A 26,450-nucleotide genomic window follows, 5' to 3' on the forward strand; every position below is an offset into this window, starting at 1 on the left:
AAAAAATATGACCCATTAACATTTATTGTTTTGGGCTCAAATCAAGTTATTAAGTTAGATCCATGTCCAAGGAACCTATATCTAAAATATCAAGTGTTTAGGCCCAAAATTGGCGGAGGAGTTTGGTAGAGTTCTCAAAGGTCAAATCGTTTAACTTTGACTCCTTAACAGCCAAATTTCTGGCCAAAAACCGATCACAACTGTATATCAAATTTCGAGTCTGTAGACTTAAAATTGACAGAGTTATTGCGTGAGGAAATGTACACACACAGACACGTTCACTTTTATATATATATATATATATATATATATATATATATATATATATATATATATATATTGTGACCAATATAATAAATACAGAATCTGCATGAATCAAAATATTATATTTAAGCGTATTTTACGACTGGGCAATGCCGGGCAGCCTGCTAGTGGTTTTATATAATGAAAAATATATTTCAAACGTTTTAATCTTAAATGTGATAAAAACTGTTTTCCTTTTTATACTTTTTAAACTGAATTTTTTTTTTTTTTAAAAAAACGTTATATGAAAAATAATCTTTACTTAAAAAAAATGTTTTTTTAATATGTTGTAATAAAAATATATTTTTAGTACATTTTTTTAATATAGGTAGAATTCTGGACAAGAACCAAGCCTTTTCTTATTTAAAAAAAAAAAAAAAAATAAATAAATAAAAAAAAACAGAAAAGTGGATTTCAACTAAAAAAAATCAGAACAGACATCAATGAAAGTTTCTTGTAATTTAAGCAGAAATCCACTTCGTTTTCCAGATTTAAAACAATTCTACTAAAAAGTGAAGTCCTCAAATTATTACCTCCCCTTTTACATAATCTGTTATAATCAAAATATTACTAGTCGCGTGCAAGCGACTCTATAAGTCGGTCTGTCCGTAACACTTTTGTGCTTGGCCTTTTTGGTTAAGATCAAAGATACATGCTGTACTTATGTTTGTAACTTTGTGATATAAAGTGGGGGATCACTTTTCTGTATTAATTTAATGTAAAATGATCACCAACTTTACAACCAGTCAGTCTCAAAGCCATTCAAGTCATTCTCCAGATCATTCAAGTTGTTTTTGGAAGATTCCAGTTATTTTTTAAGCATTCAAGTCATTCTTAAGGTCATTCAATTCATCCTTAAGTTCATTAAAGTCATTTACTTTTTATTTAAATCATTTCAGCCCATTTTTCGGTCATTTTATCTTTAAGAATCCTACATTCACGCATTCATTCATTACACAAGAGCACACGACTGATGGCTATCGGACTTGTTGTTTTTCAAAATGGTTTTATATAAAAAAAATATGGAGTCCTCAAATCCCTGCTTATTCTACCCCACTTCCTTTTAGACACACGCATTTGCAATATTAAAACACGTCTTACCTGACGGCCTTTAAACGTTGAACAAGATTTTGAGTATCCAGGGAATCCATCGATGATAGGAAACAGATCTAAACAAAATAGAAAAAGTTTTGTTAATTTCTATTTCAGTCACACAAATTATTTACAGGTGAATAAACACGCAGAATGCCAACTTCAATATGCACGTGGGATGCCAAATTATTTTCTTTCACTCTTAATATCAGCAGCCGTACTCCTTTCTTCTCAAGATAATCTAACAAAATAATAAGCGAACGATTGAAAGATTGTAAATAATGGCTTGACCTGACATTATGCGTATGTGATTTTTTTTTATTCACGTTCACCCCCAAACCAGGCATATCGTCACTTGGACGTAAGGGGCTACTATTTGGGACCATGTCTAAGAAAGATTAACAAGATGTTTGTTTACATTACATTTAAACTTCTGCATATCAGTACAGTCAGAGAAGTAGGCAACTGAAAAAGAAATTCCAAAATCGAGCTGTTCGAGGGAAGAAACTATTAGAGTAGAAAGCTTTCTGGTATTTAGGGACCGCAGCAGTGAAGGGGTTAGGTTGAATGTAGAAAATAAGGCTACAATTAAAATTGCACCAAAAAGTCCCCTTGTATGTTGATTGCATATCTGATCAGAAAGGTCTTCATTCCAGCGTCCATAAGACAAGTACGAATCAATAACCAAGCAGTGACTAAACTGCACAACACAAGGAGGAGATAGAGGAATACAGGGGACAGCTACGAAGGGACAGAGAAAAGGTATGTCTGTCTCTTAAAAAAAAATTTTTTTCATGGCTTTTTCACCCCAAACAAGGCACAGTGCCACTTTGATGTAAGGGGCTACAATTTGGGACATAATAGGGATACTATGTAGGGAGTTGAGCAGCAAGATTTCTGTTTACATTAAATTTGAACTTCTGCATGTCAGTACAGTCAGGGAAGCAGGAACCCAGGAGGGAATTCCAAAGTCTAGCAGTTCGAGGAAAGAAACTATTAGAGTAGAAGGCTTTCTGGCATTTGGAGATCTCTACTGTGTAGGGGTGGGATTTTGCTGCTTGTCAGGTTTAATGTACGTCAAGGGGGTACAAGAGCTTCAAGTTCATCAGATCGCATCCAATTAAAATACTTGTAAAAGAGGCACAGGGATGCAACATTTCGTCGATGGGACAGAGGTTGGAGCTTAAATAACTAAGTGTATGCTCCTCAGACTTTGTCGTCCCAGAACGTTTTATCGGACCGGAGATAGTCTGTTTAAAGAAGTGCCTATATGTTTAAATGCCATGTTTATATGTAAGGTATGCAGCACACGAACCTAATTTTTTGGATAAGTAAATGAATACAAAGGAATCAACTTGAAAACGACACTTTCTCTCTTCTCCATGTAAAACTACTAAGAATCTGGAACGCCGATAGTCGTTCTTGAAACACCTTTCCCTGTTATATATAAAAAAAAAAAAAATGGAAAAAATGGAAAGAAAGAACAAATTTTTTAAGACTTACATATTCCAAAATGTTGGATAAATACGGACTGAGGAAAGCTGATTTGTGTTCAACAAGCCGATGGACCATCGTTACCGTACTTAGCAACAGCAATGGGTTTCTGCGAAAAAGAAGGATATAAATAAATATTGCAACAAATTTAAAGATTACGGACATAAAAAAATAACATTTTTTTTACTGAAAAATGTTTTAGCATAGATAAGAAGAACAAATATATTCATTTATTTGCGGAATGTTATCTACATCTTTGTAGTTGCTGCTTCATGACGTTTTGGCCAACTATTTTTCTGGCCATCATCAGGTGGTTAACCATGACGGGATAGGAATGCTGAGTCTTGTGTCTGTATCCCCAGTAATTACTGCCTTCCTTAGTTGTTGTCTCATCAAGTTTTTGGCCAACTAAGCTTTGGTGAGGATTGAAACTGCTTCTTTAGACACTGCTCATCTGGAACTGTAGAGGTTCAATGCCTCTATCCAGTGTCACGGGCCCGATACTCATCTCAAAGGATTCCAATAATAAAATAATTGTCTCGTAAATAATTGATTTGGAATTGAAAATCAAAAAGGAAAACCCAATTACTTTACAAACTCAAAAGGGACAAAGACCGATAACACACAGAAGACCATTTTCTCACACTATGGAATATAGTCGTCGCTTTGGTAAATGCAAATCTAATTAAATCAATACAAAATAAATCTACACTTTGTTTGACTGCATCCACTTTGATAGACCATTCCATTGCACTATTACAATAAAAACAAAGGAAGGACTTGTTGCTCCTCATGTCCATAAAAACTATTATTAGTGATAATTTGGACACTGGTTAAATTTTCTGCTTCTAGATGAGTTCTTCCGTGTGTGTGTGTATATATCAAATTTTAGTGATTCAATGAATATTTTTTAAAAGTTTTATAATGTGAAATGTTTGAATCTCATATCAAAGATTTTTATTATTCTATGTAAGACAAAGAATACATTAGAAGTATTTTAACACCTTATCCTATGTCTACCATCTCTTCAGAGGAGAAAATATTAGCAATTAGCTATAATGGTATACACCCTATTTGCTAAAGTCAGTGAGACATGGAAAATCATTATTAAAAATTGAATGTGTCATTAAAAGTCATAGAGTAAGGGGAGTTAAAGAAAAAGAAAAATTTGCTCCATCTTGTATATCGAGTAATTCTTATTTAGGTGGGATAATACTTATAGAATATTACTGCCAGTAATATCTTGTAAATCTTATCACAGGTTTCCAGCTGATTGTTGGATAATTTTATTCTGAAGTATATATATATATAAGTATAGCGTAGTTTGCTTGAAGCATTGTTTAACAGATAAAAGGTATTTTTGAAGGCTTACAATGCAAGAATGTACAGTCGTCGTGAGCAAACAAACAAATATATATATGAAATATGAGGTACTGGCGCAGATTATCAGCTCGACGGTCGCGTTTAGATCCTGGCTTAAAGCACTTGCTTGTCTAGGTGCACTGATAAACTGTAAATAGCAAAACAGTAGTCTGTGAATGACATATATATATATATATTTTTTTTTTCAATAAATATTTATATTTTATAAATATATATATATATATATATATATATATATATATAATGGTTGTATCGATTGGTTTCCTAGATGTAAATCCAATGAAACTCATGTAATTATTAAAGAGTGCTCAATACAGGACAGAGCTGATCTACAGTTTGTTTATCATACAAACGTTATTGGTTACATATGTGCATACATGTTTCAGTGGACTCCCAATTTAGGGATAACACCTCATCAGACCAAAAAAGAATCGAATAACTATGTGTGTGTGTGTATGTATATATATATATATATATATATATATATTTAGTAATGTGATTGATAATTTAAAAATCAAATTATAATTAAATTAAAAATCCGTTTCATAAGAAGGAACCACAACAAAATCAATTATTTGTACGATCGTTTCGGAAAACAGTGTTTTTATTGTGGTAGACATCAAGTTACGGACAATAATTATTACATATAGTTTTTTAATAAACAAGGTTTCCTCGTCAGCAAATATTGTGAAGGGTTTTTATTAAATGTAAAAGACACCATTATTTATGGTGTCTTTTACATTTAATAAAAACCCTGTTTATTTAACCTAGCATTAAAAGTAAGGCAGATGTATCTGGAAAAAATTAAAATAAAGGTCTGGATTTAAACTTGATAAGAAAATTAATATGGGTTAGAGATAGAAATAAAATAGAAATTTGGTTTAAGTACTATATTATACATACATACATACACAAATATATACATGCATATATAAACTTTTTCTTTTCCTGTATTTTAATTAAACTAGTAATTTCACTATTACATTAAAATACACTCTGCTCTTTAGACTATTGTTCTAATCTCCTTTAAATTATATATATATATATATATATATATATACATACACACACACACAAACATATATATATATAGTAATTTATAAAATATATATGGCGATTAAACTACACTGAATATTCTGCGTTTCATCCAACTATAGGATTCGTCAGGCTTATGCGCTTAAGCCTGACGAATCCTATAGTTGGATGAAACGCAGAATATTCAGTGTAGCTTAATCGCCATATATATTTTATAAATTACTAACTAGCTCTACCTACGTATTGAGCACTTTTGAAGTAAATACTTAAAGTTTACGCATAAATCTATACTTTCCTATATTAAATTTATGCGAATAAATGAAGTAGTTATATATATATATATATATATATATATACACAAACTCATGTATTTCACTGGATTACATGAATGTAAAAATGTTACATACTCTCTATACATATTCTCCTTAGATGATGAATCATCTCGTTGTGTACCATATTTAGCTATTTTCCTCGCACTTGAAAAAGGCCACAAAAAATTAGGCAAAGCATTGAGTAATTGAGTAATTGAGTAATTGAGTGTTCCTTTTCCATTTTTGATTCAGATCTTCAGATTTGTTTTATCATAATTGGTTTTATGTGAGATACAAATTGTCTGCATCTGTTCATACTGAACATTTCTTCAAGTTTCCTTGTGGATCAGTGCACACAAATAAGCATAATATGTGTTTGATAAAATTCTAAAGTATTGAACTTATTATGGACTATATATTCTAGGCAACATGGTGAGTAATGCGCATATCATCTGTTTTAAATTGTTAGTAGATAACAATTTAAAAAAAAAAAAAAGGAGGTGGGGGTAAAATGAAGAGAAACAACAGTAGAGAGAGAGAGAGTAACTGGAAGAGAGACAAAAAGATATATGCATACACGTTCATATCTCGTGTGACTCGAAATAGAACCAAAGAAAAAAAGGTTTTGATGATCTCTTCAGGTTGTGTGAAGAATTGAACCCTTATTGAAATGTATTCCAATGTCCTAGCAGTTAACATTAATTTCTATAGCACACAACCATTGATGCAGCCTTTGACCTTTGTCAGGCATGTTGGTCGTCATTTTGGAAAAGACAGGAAAAAATTTTCCAAGATGCTGACCAACATGCCTGATGAAGGTTGAAGGCTACATCAACCGAAACATTGCACAAATAACACTCAAGATAAGAACAATAGTTCGATAAAAACAAGTAATACAAAAAAAAAAAAAAAACAGCCACCATCTCACAGAACTGTTACACAAACATTGATTTTTTACATATAAAGAAATTGAAGAAATATATGATTGAAACAAAAATCAAGAAAAATCTTTATGGTGTATATACCCATGACAAAGAAAACATCGCACACCAAAAATCATGTAAATTTATTAAGTAGATCAAGAAAATCATTTTTAAGCAAATTTGAGTTTTCGTTGCTTATTAAGATAGAGTCAACATATTGATTTTTTTAAACTATGTAGTTTTAAGCAAAAACAATAGTACTTACTTGTCATGTCGAAAATAGTCATATACCCAAAAACTACAAAAATTTATCTGCCATCATGTTTTTAGTAAAAAAAAAAGTCTATTGCTATCGGCTAAAACGAAATGTCTACCATTACGGTGTCAAAAAGGGATATAAGTATGTCCCTTGTATTCGCAATCTTCGAAATGTTCAATGCTTTACTTTTAACTATAATTTTCTACTCAATGAATTTGTGTAATTTTTGGATATATTATTTTCGACATGACACTTAAGTACTGTTGTTTTAAGCAAAGACAACATATTTAAAAAAAAAAAAAATTGATCTTTCAACTCTTTCTAAACAAGCACCGAGTTTTTTTTCAATGCCTTCACTCTCCCCACGTTAAGAATGGCTTTCTAAAATCCTGCAAAAGTTTTAATTATTTGGAATTATCTCCCTTGTCCTTCAAACCATTTACAACATCTCATTTAGTCGTAAAATTTGATTTTCTTTTTTAAAATAAAACTACTCGATCAATTTACATGATTTTTAGTGTATGATGTTTTCTTTCTGTCATGGGTATGTATATCATAAAGAATTTTCTTTGAATAGTCTAGCACCAGTAGGAGGGGGGGCAGAGGTGATGAGGGGTTTTTACAGAGTTTCAAAAGTGAGGATAAGGTGACCACTGAAAAAAAAAAAAAAAAAACGTAATGATCATTAGTAGTGGATGTTGATAATTTAAGTGAACAGGTCAAGAAGAACTTGTTTACATCGGACTTGAAAACCATCATATTGTAGTCAACTAGAAAGCAGATCCGTGGTACAGAGTTCCAAGGGTGGGCAGTTATCGAGGGAAAAAGCTTTGTTCATGAAATTTGCATTTATATTTAGGCACAGATAGAAATTGTTCTCAATATTGTTGATAGTTGTGGTAGCTAGACGACAGTTTTTTTTTGTTATTAATAGAGACGAGTATTTAATGAAAAATGACCATAACTTAATTTTATTCAACCATTAATTTGACAAAGTACCCATTCTAAGTAAACAGGCTATAACTTTTGCTGGTTTTAACAGACTAAAATGTCTAGTATATACAGGGTGCCCCAAAAGTCTTGGGTCCTGGATATGACCTTAAACTATATCCAGTGGTGAGGCCTCAGCTTGCAGGCTTTGGGGAGTGTGGAGCCACCCTTTAATTGCCATTGCTCCCAGGTCCACTCTGACCCGGAGTGGTAGTACCTGTTAGGGTCCCAACTATGAGTTAAATAGAAATCGACTTAAAAAAAACAAATATACTCTATTAAAAAATCGTTCTTCAAAATCATTGGATTCAGCATTAAATAACCTGAAAAAGGTTGATATGCTGTAAAACAAAAACAACCAACCAAAAATCTTGGCCACATTTCAAGTCCTCATATCTGCTTAACTATGAATGATAGTAAGCTGAAAGGTGCCATTTTGTTTTTTTGTAAAACTATTGATTTTTTTTTCTCATTTCTTTTCAGATCCAGTTACGGCATTCACTCAACTAAAAAAGACATTTTGTTTTTAATTTGCAAAAACTGAATCCTGGACAATTGTTTAACATGCATCCCAGAACTCTCCAGATCTCACACCCTGCGATTTTTTTTTTTTGGGGGGGGGGGGGGGGGATTTGTGAAAGGACTGGTCTATGTGCCTCCTATCCCAAGAGACATGGATGAGTTGAAGGGCCGAATAACAGAATCTGATGCAACTATTGACAGCGCAATGCTTTAGCAAGAATTGGACAATGTGTGTCATGTGACCAATAGTGCTCACATTAAACATCTTTGAAAATTCCATGAAAAACTTGAGATTACAAGCTTTCTGAATATACCAGATGCGGTTTTATATTCTTAATAGTTTTTAATATCAAAATATGTACAAGGCTACCTGGCATTCTAATTTCAGTAGATTGTAGAAAACATGATGGTAAACCTAAACATTCTGCTAAATATTTTAGCTTGAAATGTTTAAGTTAATTTGGGGACAAAATCAGGGTTAAAAAATGACAAAATGCACGCAGTATGTTCAAGGATGGAATACTGCTGCCATATCTGGGAAGGAGCTGCTAAAAACAGCCTATCCTGCCTTGACAGAGTACAAAATAGACTTCGTAGCTTAGTGGGGGATGCCCTTTTCTCTACCTTGCAACCTCTCTCTCCCACAGAAGAGACGTTGCGAGCCTATCCTTGTTTTATCGTTATTTCCATGGCAGGTGCTCGTCTGAACTCCAATCTCTGGTCCCCCCTCGCCAATCCTTCACGAAAAACACCCGTCTAGCTGAATCCACTGTGAAAAGTTTCCCCCACTCTTTATCTGTGCCTAAATCAAAACGTGGATTCCATGAACAAAGCTTCTTTCTTAGAACTGCACACCTGTGGAACTGTTTCGTCTGCCTGCTTCCCACCTGACTACAACTTGGATGTCTTCAAGTCCAACGTTAACAAATTCCTAATGAACCGTCCCCTTAAGTAAACACTTCATCAAATCTCCACACTAACGTACTGTACTTGCAATAACCCTTATCCCTGAGTGGCTTCCGGGCCTTGATAAGTGGTGACCACCATGTAAAAAAAAAAAAGAAAAAGTGACGTCATAGATTTTGTCTTTAAGTACTTTCTCTTCCAAATTCAAAACCAAAAAATAATTTGCAATTAAACTTAGTTCCAAAACTGACCCGAGAAGGAAATCTGTGTTCTTGAAGAGGCTGATAATGGTCGGCATCGTCACCGGAATCTGTTTCAAGAGGAGCGGATCGTTGAACGATGCACTGCACACTTCGCCGATGCACAAGATTGCGCAGGCCATCAACTGCACGCTATCGTGCCGTTTTTCCAGCACGGCAGTGGAGACATTCAACGTCTAAAAAAAAAAGAAAAAAAAAAGAGAGATTTCATATGAAAAATGCAATCAAAAACGTAAATGGAGAGAAGTGGGGGAGGGGGGTTGCCCTAATGGATGCAAGCACAGACTATGCAATCAGCTATGCTATGTTTAAACTTTATTGCGATTATTTTTAATGGATAGATGACTCCTACTCTTAGCAAATGTTTCTATTCTCAATTGCCTCCTCCAGCTATGGGTAGAAATAGCAACTTATGTTCAACTAATTGTTATCGAGTTTTGGCATCAAAAAGAGTTCATCTGCCATTGTTGCAATATTTTTGGTAGAATGAGAAGCGTATGATTAAAAAATATTCAAAGGTTCTATTTATAGACAAGGGCGATAGGAACTGACCAATCAAATGAAAAGACGCTTTACTACTGACCAATCAAAAACCAGAATCACATCATAAAACATACTGGATATTTTAGAATTCTGCACATACTTTGTGTTCTTCACACAAGAACTTTGCTCTTCAGGATTTCTTCGGATTGACTAACAGAAACTATTCTTTGTCTTAGCTTTTATAGTTAAAAGCTTCACTGGATTGAATGACTGTCATTTTGTTTGGAACAACGTTTCTTTTTTAAAACTAAAACGACTCCCAACTAAAAATGCATAATACAAACAAGGAAATAAAAACCAAAACTAATCTCATCTTGCATTTTTCAGCCGATGAAACCTCTCCAGGTGCATCTTATTTAATCCACAGAAGGAGATTATTCTTGTTCAATCAGCCATGATTGAGTCCGAATGTTGATTATTATTTCTATTTTAGCTATTAGCACTTGTAGTAAAAATTGAGCCTTCAACCACTATGACTAATCGAACAAGAACAATCTACTTCCATTAAATAAAGGAGTCAATTTGGAATTCTTTTTAGGTTCCAAAATTTTATAAATATTCCCCAATCAAAACAAAAAAGGAAAAAAAAAACATAAGATTAATGGTTACATCGGTCGAAATATTGTGAGAGTAACAGCCAAGATGAAAACAGTAATCGAAACATTATTTTTACAATAAATGCAAACATGATTTAGTTATTTTTATCAAAACATTATTTTTATAATTAGCAATACACATGAAAAAATTTAAATGGCTTAAAATATTTCAATATTAGTATATATAGAAAGAGCTTGATAAGCTAAGAAAGAATCTTTTTAAATTTTTAAAATCCAATTAAAATCAAGGAAGTTATGACTATTTTTATGCCCGGCGTGTTTGGATATTTTCCCCTCTTTAAGACCATATGCGTTTTATCATATTTTTTGCACTACTTTTTCAGTAAAAATGCTATATCTTTGTTAAAACACAAGACTAAGCAATGAAATTTACCATATAAGTGTATTTTGTGCAAGGAATCTGAATATGCTACTGAAAATCTCCAGAAATGAATGGTTTCCAAATAATCTGCAGTAAATGCACATAAATATGCTGCGATTGCTAAAAAATGCCATGTATTCATTAAAAAAAAAAAAAAAAAAAAAAAAAAAAAAAGAAGTTAGAGAACTCAAAGTTGAATTGTAATGCATTTTATGTGCCAAAAACTAAAATCGAAATTTAGGATAAAATGAATATATTGCAATATTTCTTTGGTATTATTGCAGATTAATACCTTCTGTTACCCCTCCCCATCTGACCACCTCTCCAAAATATGTGATTCTACCTTTATAGACAATTGCATGTGAACAATTTGAAAAACTTTAATAAAAGATAAACAAAAATTATTTTAGAATTTAATGTAAAATGATTTTCCATTTTGAATCATTTGAGTGTTTTAGGGTAGTTACCCCCCCCCTTTCCTATGATAGATAAATCCTGGGTGTTTTTTTGTTTGTTTTCTAAAAGGCGATTATGCGTGGTTTTAAGAGAGTCTTTGTGCAATTATGAGAAGGTAGGGACGTTGCCACTCTGACTATGGGTTAATGATAGGCCTAAGGAAAATTATATGTGAACATCCTGAAGACTCAATAGAAACAAAACAAAAACAATTTTAGAATTTAGAGTGAGGATTGGTTTCACATAAATGTAAAATAATTCACCATTTCAAGACGATCCTAGCGTTTTAGGACAGTTGACCAATTTATTTTTTTATGGAAGATTAATCATGTGCACTTTTCTTTAAACGTTTTTTATGTTTTTTTTTACGCTTATATGAGCTCACAGAGGAAGTTTGTTTAGTGGGGAGCTCTGCCACTTGTACTTAGCGTTATTGTTAAGGCTAAAGGTTTTAGGAGGAGGCTTGCCACTCATACCTAGGATTAGACATAGAATTAAGCGAGTTTTTTTTTTTTTTTTTTTACGAGGGTGTTTGATAACCATTGGTGAAACTTTAGAAGAATTATGACAAACAGACAAAAATAAATGTTATTTAAAAAAGTGACGTCCCTCTAACAGAAAACCTGATGCTTGGAAAAATATCAAGTATTTTTGTCCCTCCTATTTAAATATAAAAAAAGAAACTAGTTTTTGCTAAAGCTGACAAATTGTTAAAAAATTTTGAATTAATGTTATTTTGATTTTTAATTAGATTTCATGTCTTTTTCTACCGTTTTTATTTTTTAACTGAGCACCTCCTACAAATATTTAAATAGTGATTATTTTTTTTATTTCTTTTTTAATAATCAGGTAGATTAGTTTCCATTCGATAATAATTCACTGAAAGCATTTTTTAAAGGACGAAAATTACAAGTGTGTACTGACGGTGTACCATTCGTACACGTGAACCAAAACAATCGTATTTCACATCTTTGCGTGTTCAAACATTTAAAAAATTTACTACTACCCAATTTTTAAAAATATTTGTATCCTTGATAACAAAATAGCTCTAACATGTAAGAAATTTTTTTTATAACCAGATTTTCAATTAAAAAAAGAAAAAAAATACAAAATCGATCTAGAATAAAAATAAACAACAAAAACAAAACATCTGTTTATGCCATGCTATTGCTGCTGCTGCTACTATCACTAATACTACAGAAGTCTTGATTCAAATTCATAACGATTTTTTTGGATATTATGTTTTTAAATTGCTACTTACCACTAGAGAAAACACTGTCCAATCATCTTTTTAACGAATAAACAGAGTAAAAAGATTGTTTTATTTAATAGTGAGTGTCCGAAGAAAATTTAAAAAAAAAGTTTTTTCCATACATGTCATTTTGAAATCTTTTTTTTAACACAACAAAAAAAACAGTGCTCAAATGAATTTTGGACACTGGAAATTATTAAAAATGACATCTCTTTTGGCTAATTTCCAAATTTCATCAAAAAATTCTTAACAGAAACACGGTACGAGTGTTTACAAATCGGGGGGGGGGGGAGGGGGTCGTTACAAAATCTTACCGAAAATGCCGTTTTATGATGTTCACATTTTTATCACTTTATTTGCTTAAAACTCTAAAAATATATAATGTATGTTATTATTTACTAATTCATTTGAAAGTATATTCGTTTCTGAACAAAACGGTGCTATTTTGAAGACTTAAAGTGCTTTGGTTTTTAAAATATGACTATTTTAGCAGAAACCCCTTGAAATCTGTGATTATCCAAAGTGTTTTATTGGCTATGTGTATTGCTATTACAATAAATGCAAACATAATTTAGTTATTTTTATAAAATAATTATTTTTACAATAAAGTCAAACAAAAGTTAGTTATTTTTATTAAATAATTATTTTTATAATAAATGCAAACATAATTTAGTTATTTTTATTAAATAATTATTTTTACAATAAATGCAAACATAATTTATTTTTATTAAATATTTTTACAATAAATGCAAACATAATTTAGTTATTTTTATTAAATAATTATTTTTACGATAAAGTCAAACAAAAGTTAGTTATTTTTATTAAATAATTATTTTTACAATAAAGGCAAACAAAAGTTAGTTATTTTTATTAAATAACTAGCGGGGGTACCCGGCGTTGCCCGAGTGTTTGTTTCCGGGACGGGGGGGGGGGGTTTAAAAAATGTTATGGTAGGTAAGTAGGAAGGATCAAACCCGGAGTCATGAGTAAAAGTAGGAAAATAAAGTGTGAAAAAAAAAAAAAAAACATCTGCAACGTTAACAGTTCGGCCACCAAGAAAAGTCTATTCCAGTTGTTTAGGAAAAAAAAAAAAAAAAAAAACGACTACGGTAGGTCGGCGCGAACGTGAAAATATAATGTGAATTGTCCAGCACACTAACCACTACGCCACAGAGCACTGCAGCTTAGTTTAGTGATTTTAAATAACTTCACATGAAAGAACTACGAAGCCAAACCGGTGTTCTCTTCTCAACTGTTCCTTGTGAACGATCCCCAAACGGTGTTAAGTGGTGGCAGGGGGAGGAGGAATTTATTAGAGAGAAAATATTTTACCACTTCCATTGATCTTAACCGATTTTGGCCGTGATTTCTCAGCAGAAAAAGTATAGAAATCTAAGATTATCGAGGAATTTGAGAAATAATAAGCCTATAACACACCTCAGATATTGTTCTGCCGTTTGCGCATATTATATTTGCATGAAATATCTTGATTTTTAATCCTATTAATGTCAAAATCCCACGGGAAAAAATGAGTTCATTTTATTTATATAGAGAAGAGATTATTTTTACAATAAATGCAAACATAATTTAGTTATTTTTATTAAATAATTATTTTTACAATAAAGTGAAAATATAATTTAGTTATTTTTATTAAATAATTATTTTTACAATAAAGTGAAACAAAAGTTTAAAAAAAACTTACATGACTAAATTCTTGGACACCTTGTCCAGCCAAACGACGGCAGAGTAACTTCAACGAGAAAAGTGCTGTCTGTCCAATCACAATGTTCATTTCGTCAGTGGAATGCTGAATGATAATCTTTGTTTCAACAATGGCGGTCAGTTTGTTGACTAATGGCAAAAGAAGTTGAAGCTGATAAAACAAAAACAGAAAAAAAATGTTTATTCAATCGAAATGCAATCATACAGATTAATGTCGGACGACATCATGCAATATAAAAATCTATAGAAATTCCACAGTGGACTCTTTCAAATGTAATATATTGATGTTGGCATTCTGTACAGCATAAATGGAAACACCCCGATATTATTATATGATTATTATATGATATTATTATAGCTCTTTTGTTAAAATTGCAAAAGTATTTATTTAAGCTAGCAGGGACGCCTGACGTAGCCTGGTCCTAAAATACACTTAAATATGATATTTTAATTTTTGCAGATTTCATATACATTATTATAGAGTTAATTTTCTATCAATTCTTATCTATATATATAAAAGCGAAAATGTATGTATGTATGTATGTACGCTTTTATGTATAAGTATGTCTATGTATGCATATATGTAATGTGTATGTATGTATGCATATATGTGGGTTATTTGTATGTGTGTATGTGCATATGTGTATGCATGCGTGCATGTATATATATGTATATATATGTTAGTCTAGCGGCACTGATGAGTTGTGAAACAACGAAACAGGTCTGTATGTCGATGACTAAAATATATTTTATAAAGCTCCCCTCTTTGGTAGAGCACTCTCGTAAATTATCTTACTCGCTACTTAATTTAGCTGAAATAATGCGAAGCTCGCAATTTGTTTACAAACAAAACGTTTGAGCCCTCTACGAGTAGCGGACGGATGTTTATTTAAATACGCATTCCGACAGTTTAATTTCGGCCACCGATTCCGTAGTCAGGGGGTAGAACTGCCGACTGTCATCACGACGGTTCTAGGTTCGATCCTCGGCTTGGGAGAGGTGTTAGTCTAGCGGCACTGATGAGTTGTGAAACAACGAAACAGGTCTGTATGTCGATGACTAAAATATATTTTATAAAGCTCCCCTCTTTGGTAGAGCACTCTCGTAAATTATCTTACTCGCTACTTAATTTAGCTGAAATAATGCGAAGCTCGCAATTTGTTTACAAACAAAACGTTTGAGCCCTCTACGAGTAGCGGACGGATGTTTATTTAAATACGCATTCCGACAGTTTAATTTCGGCCACCGATTCCGTAGTCAGGGGGTAGAACTGCCGACTGTCATCACGACGGTTCTAGGTTCGATCCTCGGCTTGGGAGAGGTGTTAGTCTAGCGGCACTGATGAGTTGTGAAACAACGAAACAGGTCTGTATGTCGATGACTAAAATATATTTTATAAAGCTCCCCTCTTTGGTAGAGCACTCTCGTAAATTATCTTACTCGCTACTTAATTTAGCTGAAATAATGCGAAGCTCGCAATTTGTTTACAAACAAAACGTTTGAGCCCTCTACGAGTAGCGGACGGATGTTTATTTAAATACGCATTCCGACAGTTTAATTTCGGCCACCGATTCCGTAGTCAGGGGGTAGAACTGCCGACTGTCATCACGACGGTTCTAGGTTCGATCCTCGGCTTGGGAGAGGTGTTAGTCTAGCGGCACTGATGAGTTGTGAAACAACGAAACAGGTCTGTATGTCGATGACTAAAATATATTTTATAAAGCTCCCCTCTTTGGTAGAGCACTCTCGTAAATTATCTTACTCGCTACTTAATTTAGCTGAAATAATGCGAAGCTCGCAATTTGTTTACAAACAAAACGTTTGAGCCCTCTACGAGTAGCGGACGGATGTTTATTTAAATACGCATTCCGACAGTTTAATTTCGGCCACCGATTCCGTAGTCAGGGGGTAGAACTGCCGACTGTCATCACGACGGTTCTAGGTTCGATCCTCGGCTTGGGAGAGGTGTTAGTCTAGCGGCACTGATGAGTTGTGAAACAACGAAACAGGTCTGTATGTCGAGGACTAAAATATATTTTATAAAGCTCCCCTCTTTGGTAGAGCACTCTCGTAAATTATCTTACTCGCTACTTAATTTAGCTGAAATAATGCGAAGCTCGCAATTTGTTTACAAACAAAACGTTTGAGCCCTCTACGAGTAGCGGACGGATGTTTATTTAAATACGCATTCCGACAGTTTAATTTCGGCCACCGATTCCGTAGTCAGGGGGTAGAACTGCCGACTGTCATCACGACGGTTCTAGGTTCGATCCTCGGCTTGGGAGAGGTGTTAGTCTAGCGGCACTGATGAGTTGTGAAACAACGAAACAGGTCTGTATGTCGATGACTAAAATATATTTTATAAAGCTCCCCTCTTTGGTAGAGACCTCTCGTAAATTATCTTACTCGCTACTTAATTTAACTGAAATAATGCGAAGCTCGCAATTATTTTACAAACAAAACGTTTGAGCCCTCTACGAGTAGCGGACGGATGTTTATTTAAATACGCATTCCGACAGTTTAATTTCGGCCACCGATTCCGTAGTCAGGGGGTAGAACTGCCGACTGTCATCACGACGGTTCTAGGTTCGATCCTCGGCTTGGGAGAGGTGTTAGTCTAGCGGCACTGATGAGTTGTGAAACAACGAAACAGGTCTGTATGTCGAGGACTAAAATATATTTTATAAAGCTCCCCTCTTTGGTAGAGCACTCTCGTAAATTATCTTACTCGCTACTTAATTTAGCTGAAATAATGCGAAGCTCGCAATTTGTTTACAAACAAAACGTTTGAGCCCTCTACGAGTAGCGGACGGATGTTTATTTAAATACGCATTCCGACAGTTTAATTTCGGCCACCGATTCCGTAGTCAGGGGGTAGAACTGCCGACTGTCATCACGACGGTTCTAGGTTCGATCCTCGGCTTGGGAGAGGTGTTAGTCTAGCGGCACTGATGAGTTGTGAAACAACGAAACAGGTCTGTATGTCGATGACTAAAATATATTTTATAAAGCTCCCCTCTTTGGTAGAGCACTCTCGTAAATTATCTTACTCGCTACTTAATTTAGCTGAAATAATGCGAAGCTCGCAATTTGTTTACAAACAAAACGTTTGAGCCCTCTACGAGTAGCGGACGGATGTTTATTTAAATACGCATTCCGACAGTTTAATTTCGGCCACCGATTCCGTAGTCAGGGGGTAGAACTGCCGACTGTCATCACGACGGTTCTAGGTTCGATCCTCGGCTTGGGAGAGGTGTTAGTCTAGCGGCACTGATGAGTTGTGAAACAACGAAACAGGTCTGTATGTCGATGACTAAAATATATTTTATAAAGCTCCCCTCTTTGGTAGAGCACTCTCGTAAATTATCTTACTCGCTACTTAATTTAACTGAAATAATGCGAAGCTCGCAATTATTTTACAAACAAAACGTTTGAGCCCTCTACGAGTAGCGGACGGATGTTTATTTAAATACGCATTCCGACAGTTTAATTTCGGCCACCGATTCCGTAGTCAGGGGGTAGAACTGCCGACTGTCATCACGACGGTTCTAGGTTCGATCCTCGGCTTGGGAGAGGTGTTAGTCTAGCGGCACTGATGAGTTGTGAAACAACGAAACAGGTCTGTATGTCGATGACTAAAATATATTTTATAAAGCTCCCCTCTTTGGTAGAGCACTCTCGTAAATTATCTTACTCGCTACTTAATTTAGCTGAAATAATGCGAAGCTCGCAATTTGTTTACAAACAAAACGTTTGAGCCCTCTACGAGTAGCGGACGGATGTTTATTTAAATACGCATTCCGACAGTTTAATTTCGGCCACCGATTCCGTAGTCAGGGGGTAGAACTGCCGACTGTCATCACGACGGTTCTAGGTTCGATCCTCGGCTTGGGAGAGGTGTTAGTCTAGCGGCACTGATGAGTTGTGAAACAACGAAACAGGTCTGTATGTCGAGGACTAAAATATATTTTATAAAGCTCCCCTCTTTGGTAGAGCACTCTCGTAAATTATCTTACTCGCTACTTAATTTAGCTGAAATAATGCGAAGCTCGCAATTTGTTTACAAACAAAACGTTTGAGCCCTCTACGAGTAGCGGACGGATGTTTATTTAAATACGCATTCCGACAGTTTAATTTCGGCCACCGATTCCGTAGTCAGGGGGTAGAACTGCCGACTGTCATCACGACGGTTCTAGGTTCGATCCTCGGCTTGGGAGAGGTGTTAGTCTAGCGGCACTGATGAGTTGTGAAACAACGAAACAGGTCTGTATGTCGATGACTAAAATATATTTTATAAAGCTCCCCTCTTTGGTAGAGCACTCTCGTAAATTATCTTACTCGCTACTTAATTTAACTGAAATAATGCGAAGCTCGCAATTATTTTACAAACAAAACGTTTGAGCCCTCTACGAGTAGCGGACGGATGTTTATTTAAATACGCATTCCGACAGTTTAATTTCGGCCACCGATTCCGTAGTCAGGGGGTAGAACTGCCGACTGTCATCACGACGGTTCTAGGTTCGATCCTCGGCTTGGGAGAGGTGTTAGTCTAGCGGCACTGATGAGTTGTGAAACAACGAAACAGGTCTGTATGTCGATGACTAAAATATATTTTATAAAGCTCCCCTCTTTGGTAGAGCACTCTCGTAAATTATCTTACTCGCTACTTAATTTAGCTGAAATAATGCGAAGCTCGCAATTTGTTTACAAACAAAACGTTTGAGCCCTCTACGAGTAGCGGACGGATGTTTATTTAAATACGCATTCCGACAGTTTAATTTCGGCCACCGATTCCGTAGTCAGGGGGTAGAACTGCCGACTGTCATCACGACGGTTCTAGGTTCGATCCTCGGCTTGGGAGAGGTGTTAGTCTAGCGGCACTGATGAGTTGTGAAACAACGAAACAGGTCTGTATGTCGATGACTAAAATATATTTTATAAAGCTCCCCTCTTTGGTAGAGCACTCTCGTAAATTATCTTACTCGCTACTTAATTTAACTGAAATAATGCGAAGCTCGCAATTATTTTACAAACAAAACGTTTGAGCCCTCTACGAGTAGCGGACGGATGTTTATTTAAATACGCATTCCGACAGTTTAATTTCGGCCACCGATTCCGTAGTCAGGGGGTAGAACTGCCGACTGTCATCACGACGGTTCTAGGTTCGATCCTCGGCTTGGGAGAGGTGTTAGTCTAGCGGCACTGATGAGTTGTGAAACAACGAAACAGGTCTGTATGTCGAGGACTAAAATATATTTTATAAAGCTCCCCTCTTTGGTAGAGCACTCTCGTAAATTATCTTACTCGCTACTTAATTTAGCTGAAATAATGCGAAGCTCGCAATTTGTTTACAAACAAAACGTTTGAGCCCTCTACGAGTAGCGGACGGATGTTTATTTAAATACGCATTCCGACAGTTTAATTTCGGCCACCGATTCCGTAGTCAGGGGGTAGAACTGCCGACTGTCATCACGACGGTTCTAGGTTCGATCCTCGGCTTGGGAGAGGTGTTAGTCTAGCGGCACTGATGAGTTGTGAAACAACGAAACAGGTCTGTATGTCGATGACTAAAATATATTTTATAAAGCTCCCCTCTTTGGTAGAGCACTCTCGTAAATTATCTTACTCGCTACTTAATTTAGCTGAAATAATGCGAAGCTCGCAATTTGTTTACAAACAAAACGTTTGAGCCCTCTACGAGTAGCGGACGGATGTTTATTTAAATACGCATTCCGACAGTTTAATTTCGGCCACCGATTCCGTAGTCAGGGGGTAGAACTGCCGACTGTCATCACGACGGTTCTAGGTTCGATCCTCGGCTTGGGAGAGGTGTTAGTCTAGCGGCACTGATGAGTTGTGAAACAACGAAACAGGTCTGTATGTCGATGACTAAAATATATTTTATAAAGCTCCCCTCTTTGGTAGAGCACTCTCGTAAATTATCTTACTCGCTACTTAATTTAACTGAAATAATGCGAAGCTCGCAATTATTTTACAAACAAAACGTTTGAGCCCTCTACGAGTAGCGGACGGATGTTTATTTAAATACGCATTCCGACAGTTTAATTTCGGCCACCGATTCCGTAGTCAGGGGGTAGAACTGCCGACTGTCATCACGACGGTTCTAGGTTCGATCCTCGGCTTGGGAGAGGTGTTAGTCTAGCGGCACTGATGAGTTGTGAAACAACGAAACAGGTCTGTATGTCGATGACTAAAATATATTTTATAAAGCTCCCCTCTTTGGTAGAGCACTCTCGTAAATTATCTTACTCGCTACTTAATTTAGCTGAAATAATGCGAAGCTCGCAATTTGTTTACAAACAAAACGTTTGAGCCCTCTACGAGTAGCGGACGGATGTTTATTTAAATACGCATTCCGACAGTTTAATTTCGGCCACCGATTCCGTAGTCAGGGGGTAGAACTGCCGACTGTCATCACGACGATTCTAGGTTCGATCCTCGGCTTGGGAGAGGTGTTAGTCTAGCGGCACTGATGAGTTGTGAAACAACGAAACAGGTCTGTATGTCGATGACTAAAATATATTTTATAAAGCTCCCCTCTTTGGTAGAGCACTCTCGTAAATTATCTTACTCGCTACTTAATTTAACTGAAATAATGCGAAGCTCGCAATTATTTTACAAACAAAACGTTTGAGCCCTCTACGAGTAGCGGACGGATGTTTATTTAAATACGCATTCCGACAGTTTAATTTCGGCCACCGATTCCGTAGTCAGGGGGTAGAACTGCCGACTGTCATCACGACGATTCTAGGTTCGATCCTCGGCTTGGGAGAGGTGTTAGTCTAGCGGCACTGATGAGTTGTGAAACAACGAAACAGGTCTGTATGTCGATGACTAAAATATATTTTATAAAGCTCCCCTCTTTGGTAGAGCACTCTCGTAAATTATCTTACTCGCTACTTAATTTAACTGAAATAATGCGAAGCTCGCAATTATTTTACAAACAAAACGTTTGAGCCCTCTACGAGTAGCGGACGGATGTTTATTTAAATACGCATTCCGACAGTTTAATTTCGGCCACCGATTCCGTAGTCAGGGGGTAGAACTGCCGACTGTCATCACGACGGTTCTAGGTTCGATCCTCGGCTTGGGAGAGGTGTTAGTCTAGCGGCACTGATGAGTTGTGAAACAACGAAACAGGTCTGTATGTCGAGGACTAAAATATATTTTATATATGTATATATACCAGTGACCATCTTCAGTGCATGTCTGCTTGTGTGTGTGAATTTTTTTTTTTTTTTTTTTTTTTTTCCCCCCGGCAGGACTAAAGTTATGGTTATCGTCGGGCTCATGGACTTTCAGTACCTGAGGGAGTGGCACTCGTCTGACAAGACGTTGCAATCATTATTATGTACGCTTTTCCTCGATGCCCACAAAAGGCTTCTTTCAGAGAAGCGCTCGCTCGCTTCACAACTTCTTAAAACTTTTTATATCATCTATAAATTGTAATATCTCAGAGTTACCCACAGAGCTCGCCTGTATATTTAATTTTATTGACTTTCAAACGTTAATTATTCCACATTTCCCGCATCGGCACGCGTTACATTCGGTTTTCGGTATAAAAAAAGCGAAACTCGACTCTAATCACAGGCCGAAAGCCAGTTGTCTCAAGAGAGCTAAGTAACGTCTGTTCAATGTCGACTTTGTCATATCAGACTGTAGCTTTCATTTTGCTCCTCCTAATAAACAGGGAGCGGGTTTTTAAAAACAAACAAACCGATTTATTCACCTCATTCAAAACTGCCCCGCACAAAATGCTTACTGCTGAATACCTATCGCCGTCACGTCAATCAAAAACGCGCACCTGTTTTTTTTTTAAACATTTTACTATTTTCCAACTGCACGTCGTGAAGGCTTCGTTTTTTTTTTCACGGGCACCTGTTTTTTTTTCACATTTTCGGGTTTTTTCAGATACCCCGAAAAACACCCGGGCAACGCCGGGTACCCCTCGCTAGTATATTATAAAGTTGTGATTTCAAAAATAAAAAAATAAATCCATATGACTTTGGTGCATCAGCTTGAATCGAAACTGAAACTAAAACTTGTGAAGAAAAAAAAATGTATAACTTGAGTATGTTCAGCTATAATCAAAATCAAAACTTACAAAGAATTGGTAAAATTATTTATAAAAAAAATGATTTGAGTGCCATCAGCTATAATCGAAACCGAAAACAAAACTTATGAAGAATTCTTGGCAAAATTATTTATTACAAGAAATAGGTCATAACAATTAAATTGACAGTCACTTGAAAGAAAAAAGATGTAAACGTGACACACACACACGTCGTATTAATACATAGATTGTGTATAAACAATAAAAAATGGTTTTAAGTTGTTTTTGTTTTAATACTAACAGTTCAGCCGGCTTTGCTCGGGCCCTAAGTACTGTTCATAACTTTATGTGCATATAACATATATGTTAAATTTGACTCATGTCCAGGTAACCTACATCTAAAATTTCAAGTGTTTAGACCCAAAATTGGCAGAGGAGTTTGGTAGAGTTTGCAACAGTCAACTCTAGTAACTTTGATCTCTTGGCAGCCAAATTTTCACCCAAAATCTCATTAAAAAGATTGCTGCATGTCTGAATACCCTTTATGTAAAATTTCAAATGTTTAGACCCAAAATTGGCTTAATAGTTTGCTAGAGACTGTAACGGTCAAATCTTTCGAACTTTGACCCCTTGACAGCCAAATTTTGGTGCAAAATCCGATTAAAAAACTTGCCCTATGTCTGAATACACTTGATGTAAAATTTCAAATGTTTAGACCAAAAATTGGCTGGGTAATTTGGTAGAGACCGCAGAGGTCAATTTTTTTTTTTTTTAACTTTGACCCCTTAACATTTATTGTTTTGGGCTCAAATCAAATTAAAAAGTCCGATCCATGTCTAAGTAACCTACATCTAAAATTTGAAGTGTTTAGACCCAAGATTGACGGAGGAGTTTGGTAGAGTTTTCAAAGGTTAAATCATTGAACTTTGACATCTTGACAGCCAAAAAACCGATTAAAAAGATTTTTCCAAATCTCAAGACCTCTTACGTCAAATCTTGAGTCTGTAGACTTAAAACTGACAGAGTAGTTTGGTAAGGAAATGTAGACACACAGACAATTTCACTTTTATAGATATAGATTATTAAATAAGGAACCATTTTGAATTAAAATCTATTTAGTGTTATGCATCTAATCAAAAGAAAAACACGTTTGAAATGCGTAAATATGCTACAAGAATTGAGTCAAATGTTTAGAAAACAGAGTCTAACAGACCGTCGGGTTAAACTAAAATGAAACAAAATTTTTTGAATAAATTATTTTTATAATTCAATACAAGCCTTTATTTTGTTTCGGTACTCCTGGTTTCCGATTCAGGCTTTTGTATGTCTGATGCCACTATTTTCTAAGATCTGTGACAGATTATTTGATACTTTATCTGGATTGAGCTTAAAGCCCCATTCCTCTCACAAAAATTCACATTCACTTACAGGGAGTTTCTAGTGATTTAAGTGGAAATCTGTGTGTGGGGGAAGGAAAAAAGAAGAAAAAAAAAAAAAAGCGGATTTCTGTTAAAAAGAACTTGCATCCCTACAAAATTAGAGAAAAAAAAATTTGTCTAAGTTAGCAATACATATACAATAGAGAAATTAAAAATATGTATTTTCTAGTCTTTATTAACTTTGGAAAACAAGTTTGTATCTTTTAAAATTAATATGAATAAAGAAATCAAAAATTATCCGTCCAATTAAATACAAGGAAGGAAATATTAAAATTATCAGCCGACTGTTCAAAAGAACACACTTGGCCCTTTTACTGCTCTCAAATAGATGTTAATCTTTGCACCCCAATTCATTCCACATGTAGATACTGGTCAGTTAGTTAGACCAACATGGGTCACTTGAAGGACATCAAGTTAAGTACATCTATCTACCCGTATTATGTAAATCTAATCTCACCATTTCTTCCATTTTTTTTTTTTTGCGTTGTATTTCCTTACATATCCACATATTTATAACTAGCAAGGGGTACCCGGCATTGCCCGGGTGTTTGGAGGTGTGTGTGGAAAGAAAAAGTAAGTATGAGGAGCGAACCCGAACCGTTGAGGCAAAGTTGTACATTAAAGTGTGAAAAAAAAAAAAAAAAAAGAAAAAACGTGCGACATTAATCATTGCCCCACCGCGAGATGCTAACGGAAACACGTTTGAATTTATTTAATTACTTGGATTTGGCAGGTGTCCGTTTTAATGAGTTAATGAGGTCAAGTTTGACTGCGGGATAGTATGCTGAACCCCCCCCCCCCCAAGATGTTATAGGAAAAAGACTAACCCACATGCGGCAAGCGACAAATATTGAATATTTATCTTCCCGAAATCGAGCAAATTAAATAGATAGGCGAGCTTCGTTGTTAGCTGTGAGATATTACGATTTATATGTGATATAAAATTTTTTTAAAAGTTGTGAAGCGATCGACCGCTTCTCTCAAAAAAGCCTTTTGTAGACACACAGAAAAAGCGAACACACATACATACATTTTCGCTTTTATATTTATAGATTGATATTTGTTTTTCTGTGTTATTATGTATCAGTTTGGAAAGAAAATGCCGACTCATTCTTTAAAGTCTATTATATAAAAGAGAGTTGTGTGCATGTGCAGCTAGAGAGGAATGGGCTGGGCAGAGGAGAAAGAGGGTAAAATGCGAGACAGATATAAAGGTGTCAAGAAATAGGAGTTTTAAAAGAAATATGTTATGTATGGTTTCGTTCTAGGCAATGGCAGATAGCCCTGCTAATTTAATATATAAAGAAGTGTGTGTGTGTGTGTGTGGAAAAAATGGAATGGCATTAACCCTATGCGGGTTTAATTGGCTTCCTCCAAAAGAAGAAGTTTCATGGGAGCATGAAATGGTCCCTAGTCGCATGTATATCCCCGTTTGGGGAGATAACGACGTTAGGTTTTTGCAACTTTTGTAGGGAGGTGTCAACATCCTCCTGCATATATCACTTGGAATTCCTAAATTAGTCACCCATCTGGTCCTGACCAGGCTAAGTGTTGCTTAACTTCGGTGATCTAATGAGAAGCGGTGTGTCAACATGATTATGCCGTATATTGTGTGTGTATCCCCAACTAAAATTTTATGCTGTATATTGTGTGTTTATCTCCAGCTAAAACTCTAAAATTACAAAACAATTATCCACAAAGTTGGTATTTTCTTGATTGGTATTGCCCCCAATTGAATGATATCTAAGATTAAAAGAACTTTTCCATTCTTTGACCCTGAACTGGCTAAAGTTTCATCTTTTAGGGTATGACAACTGTTCTTCAGTCATTAATGAAAGGGAAGTAACTAATTTTTTTTTGTGGACTTAATTCCCTAATGCTGACTCATTCTTAAAGTTTTCTATGTGTATGTCTAGAGAGGAGAATAGGCTAAGCAAAGAAAAAAGAGGAGGATGGAGAGAAAATGGGAGAAAGGGGAAAATGAGAGAGAGAAATAAGTTTTTACAAAAATATTTTACACTTTTGCCCTGTTGGTGGTAAAAGAAAATTAGGCAATTTTTTTATATCCACTTATGTAACAAAAAATAATTTTTTTATATCCTTATGTATAAAAAAATTTTTTGATATCCACTTATGGAAAAAAAAAATTTATCCACTTATGTAAAAAAAAAACAAAAGAAAAGAGAAAAAAAAAGGGTTTTACATCCACCTATGTAAAAAAAAAGAAAAGAAAAAAAAAAGGGCTTATATCCACTTATGTAAAAAAAAAAAAAAATTTTGAAATCCACTTATTGGAAAAAAAAAATTTATCCACTTATGTAAAAAGATTTTTTTATATCCACTTATGTAAAAAAAAAAAAAAAAGAAAAAAGGAAAAAAAAAAGGGTTTATATCCACTTATGCAAAAAAAAAAAATTTGATATCCTTATATATATATTTTTTTATATCCATTTATGTAAAAAAAAAAAAAGAAAAGAAAAAAAGGTTTTATATCCACTTATGTAAAAA

The 26,450-nt window shown here is 34.9% G+C and overlaps 1 protein-coding gene across 1 annotated transcript in view; it reads right to left on the reverse strand.

Moving 5' to 3' along the window:
• Positions 1–26,450, reverse strand: part of LOC145296117 (HEAT repeat-containing protein 1-like) — a 139,487-nt gene that overhangs the window by 18,520 nt on the left and 94,517 nt on the right. The window contains exons 33-36 of the mRNA XM_080142263.1: positions 14,410–14,580; positions 9,470–9,654; positions 2,899–2,998; positions 1,405–1,472 (exon numbers count right to left, since the gene is read on the reverse strand). Coding sequence (XP_079998389.1) covers positions 1,405–1,472; positions 2,899–2,998; positions 9,470–9,654; positions 14,410–14,580 — 524 coding nt within the window. The remainder of the gene's footprint in view (positions 1–1,404; positions 1,473–2,898; positions 2,999–9,469; positions 9,655–14,409; positions 14,581–26,450) is intronic.

This window comes from Euprymna scolopes, chromosome 16 (genome assembly GCF_053919585.1).
Source record: "Euprymna scolopes isolate OS-2025 chromosome 16, ASM5391958v1, whole genome shotgun sequence".
Classification (NCBI taxonomy): domain Eukaryota; kingdom Metazoa; phylum Mollusca; class Cephalopoda; order Sepiida; family Sepiolidae; genus Euprymna; species Euprymna scolopes.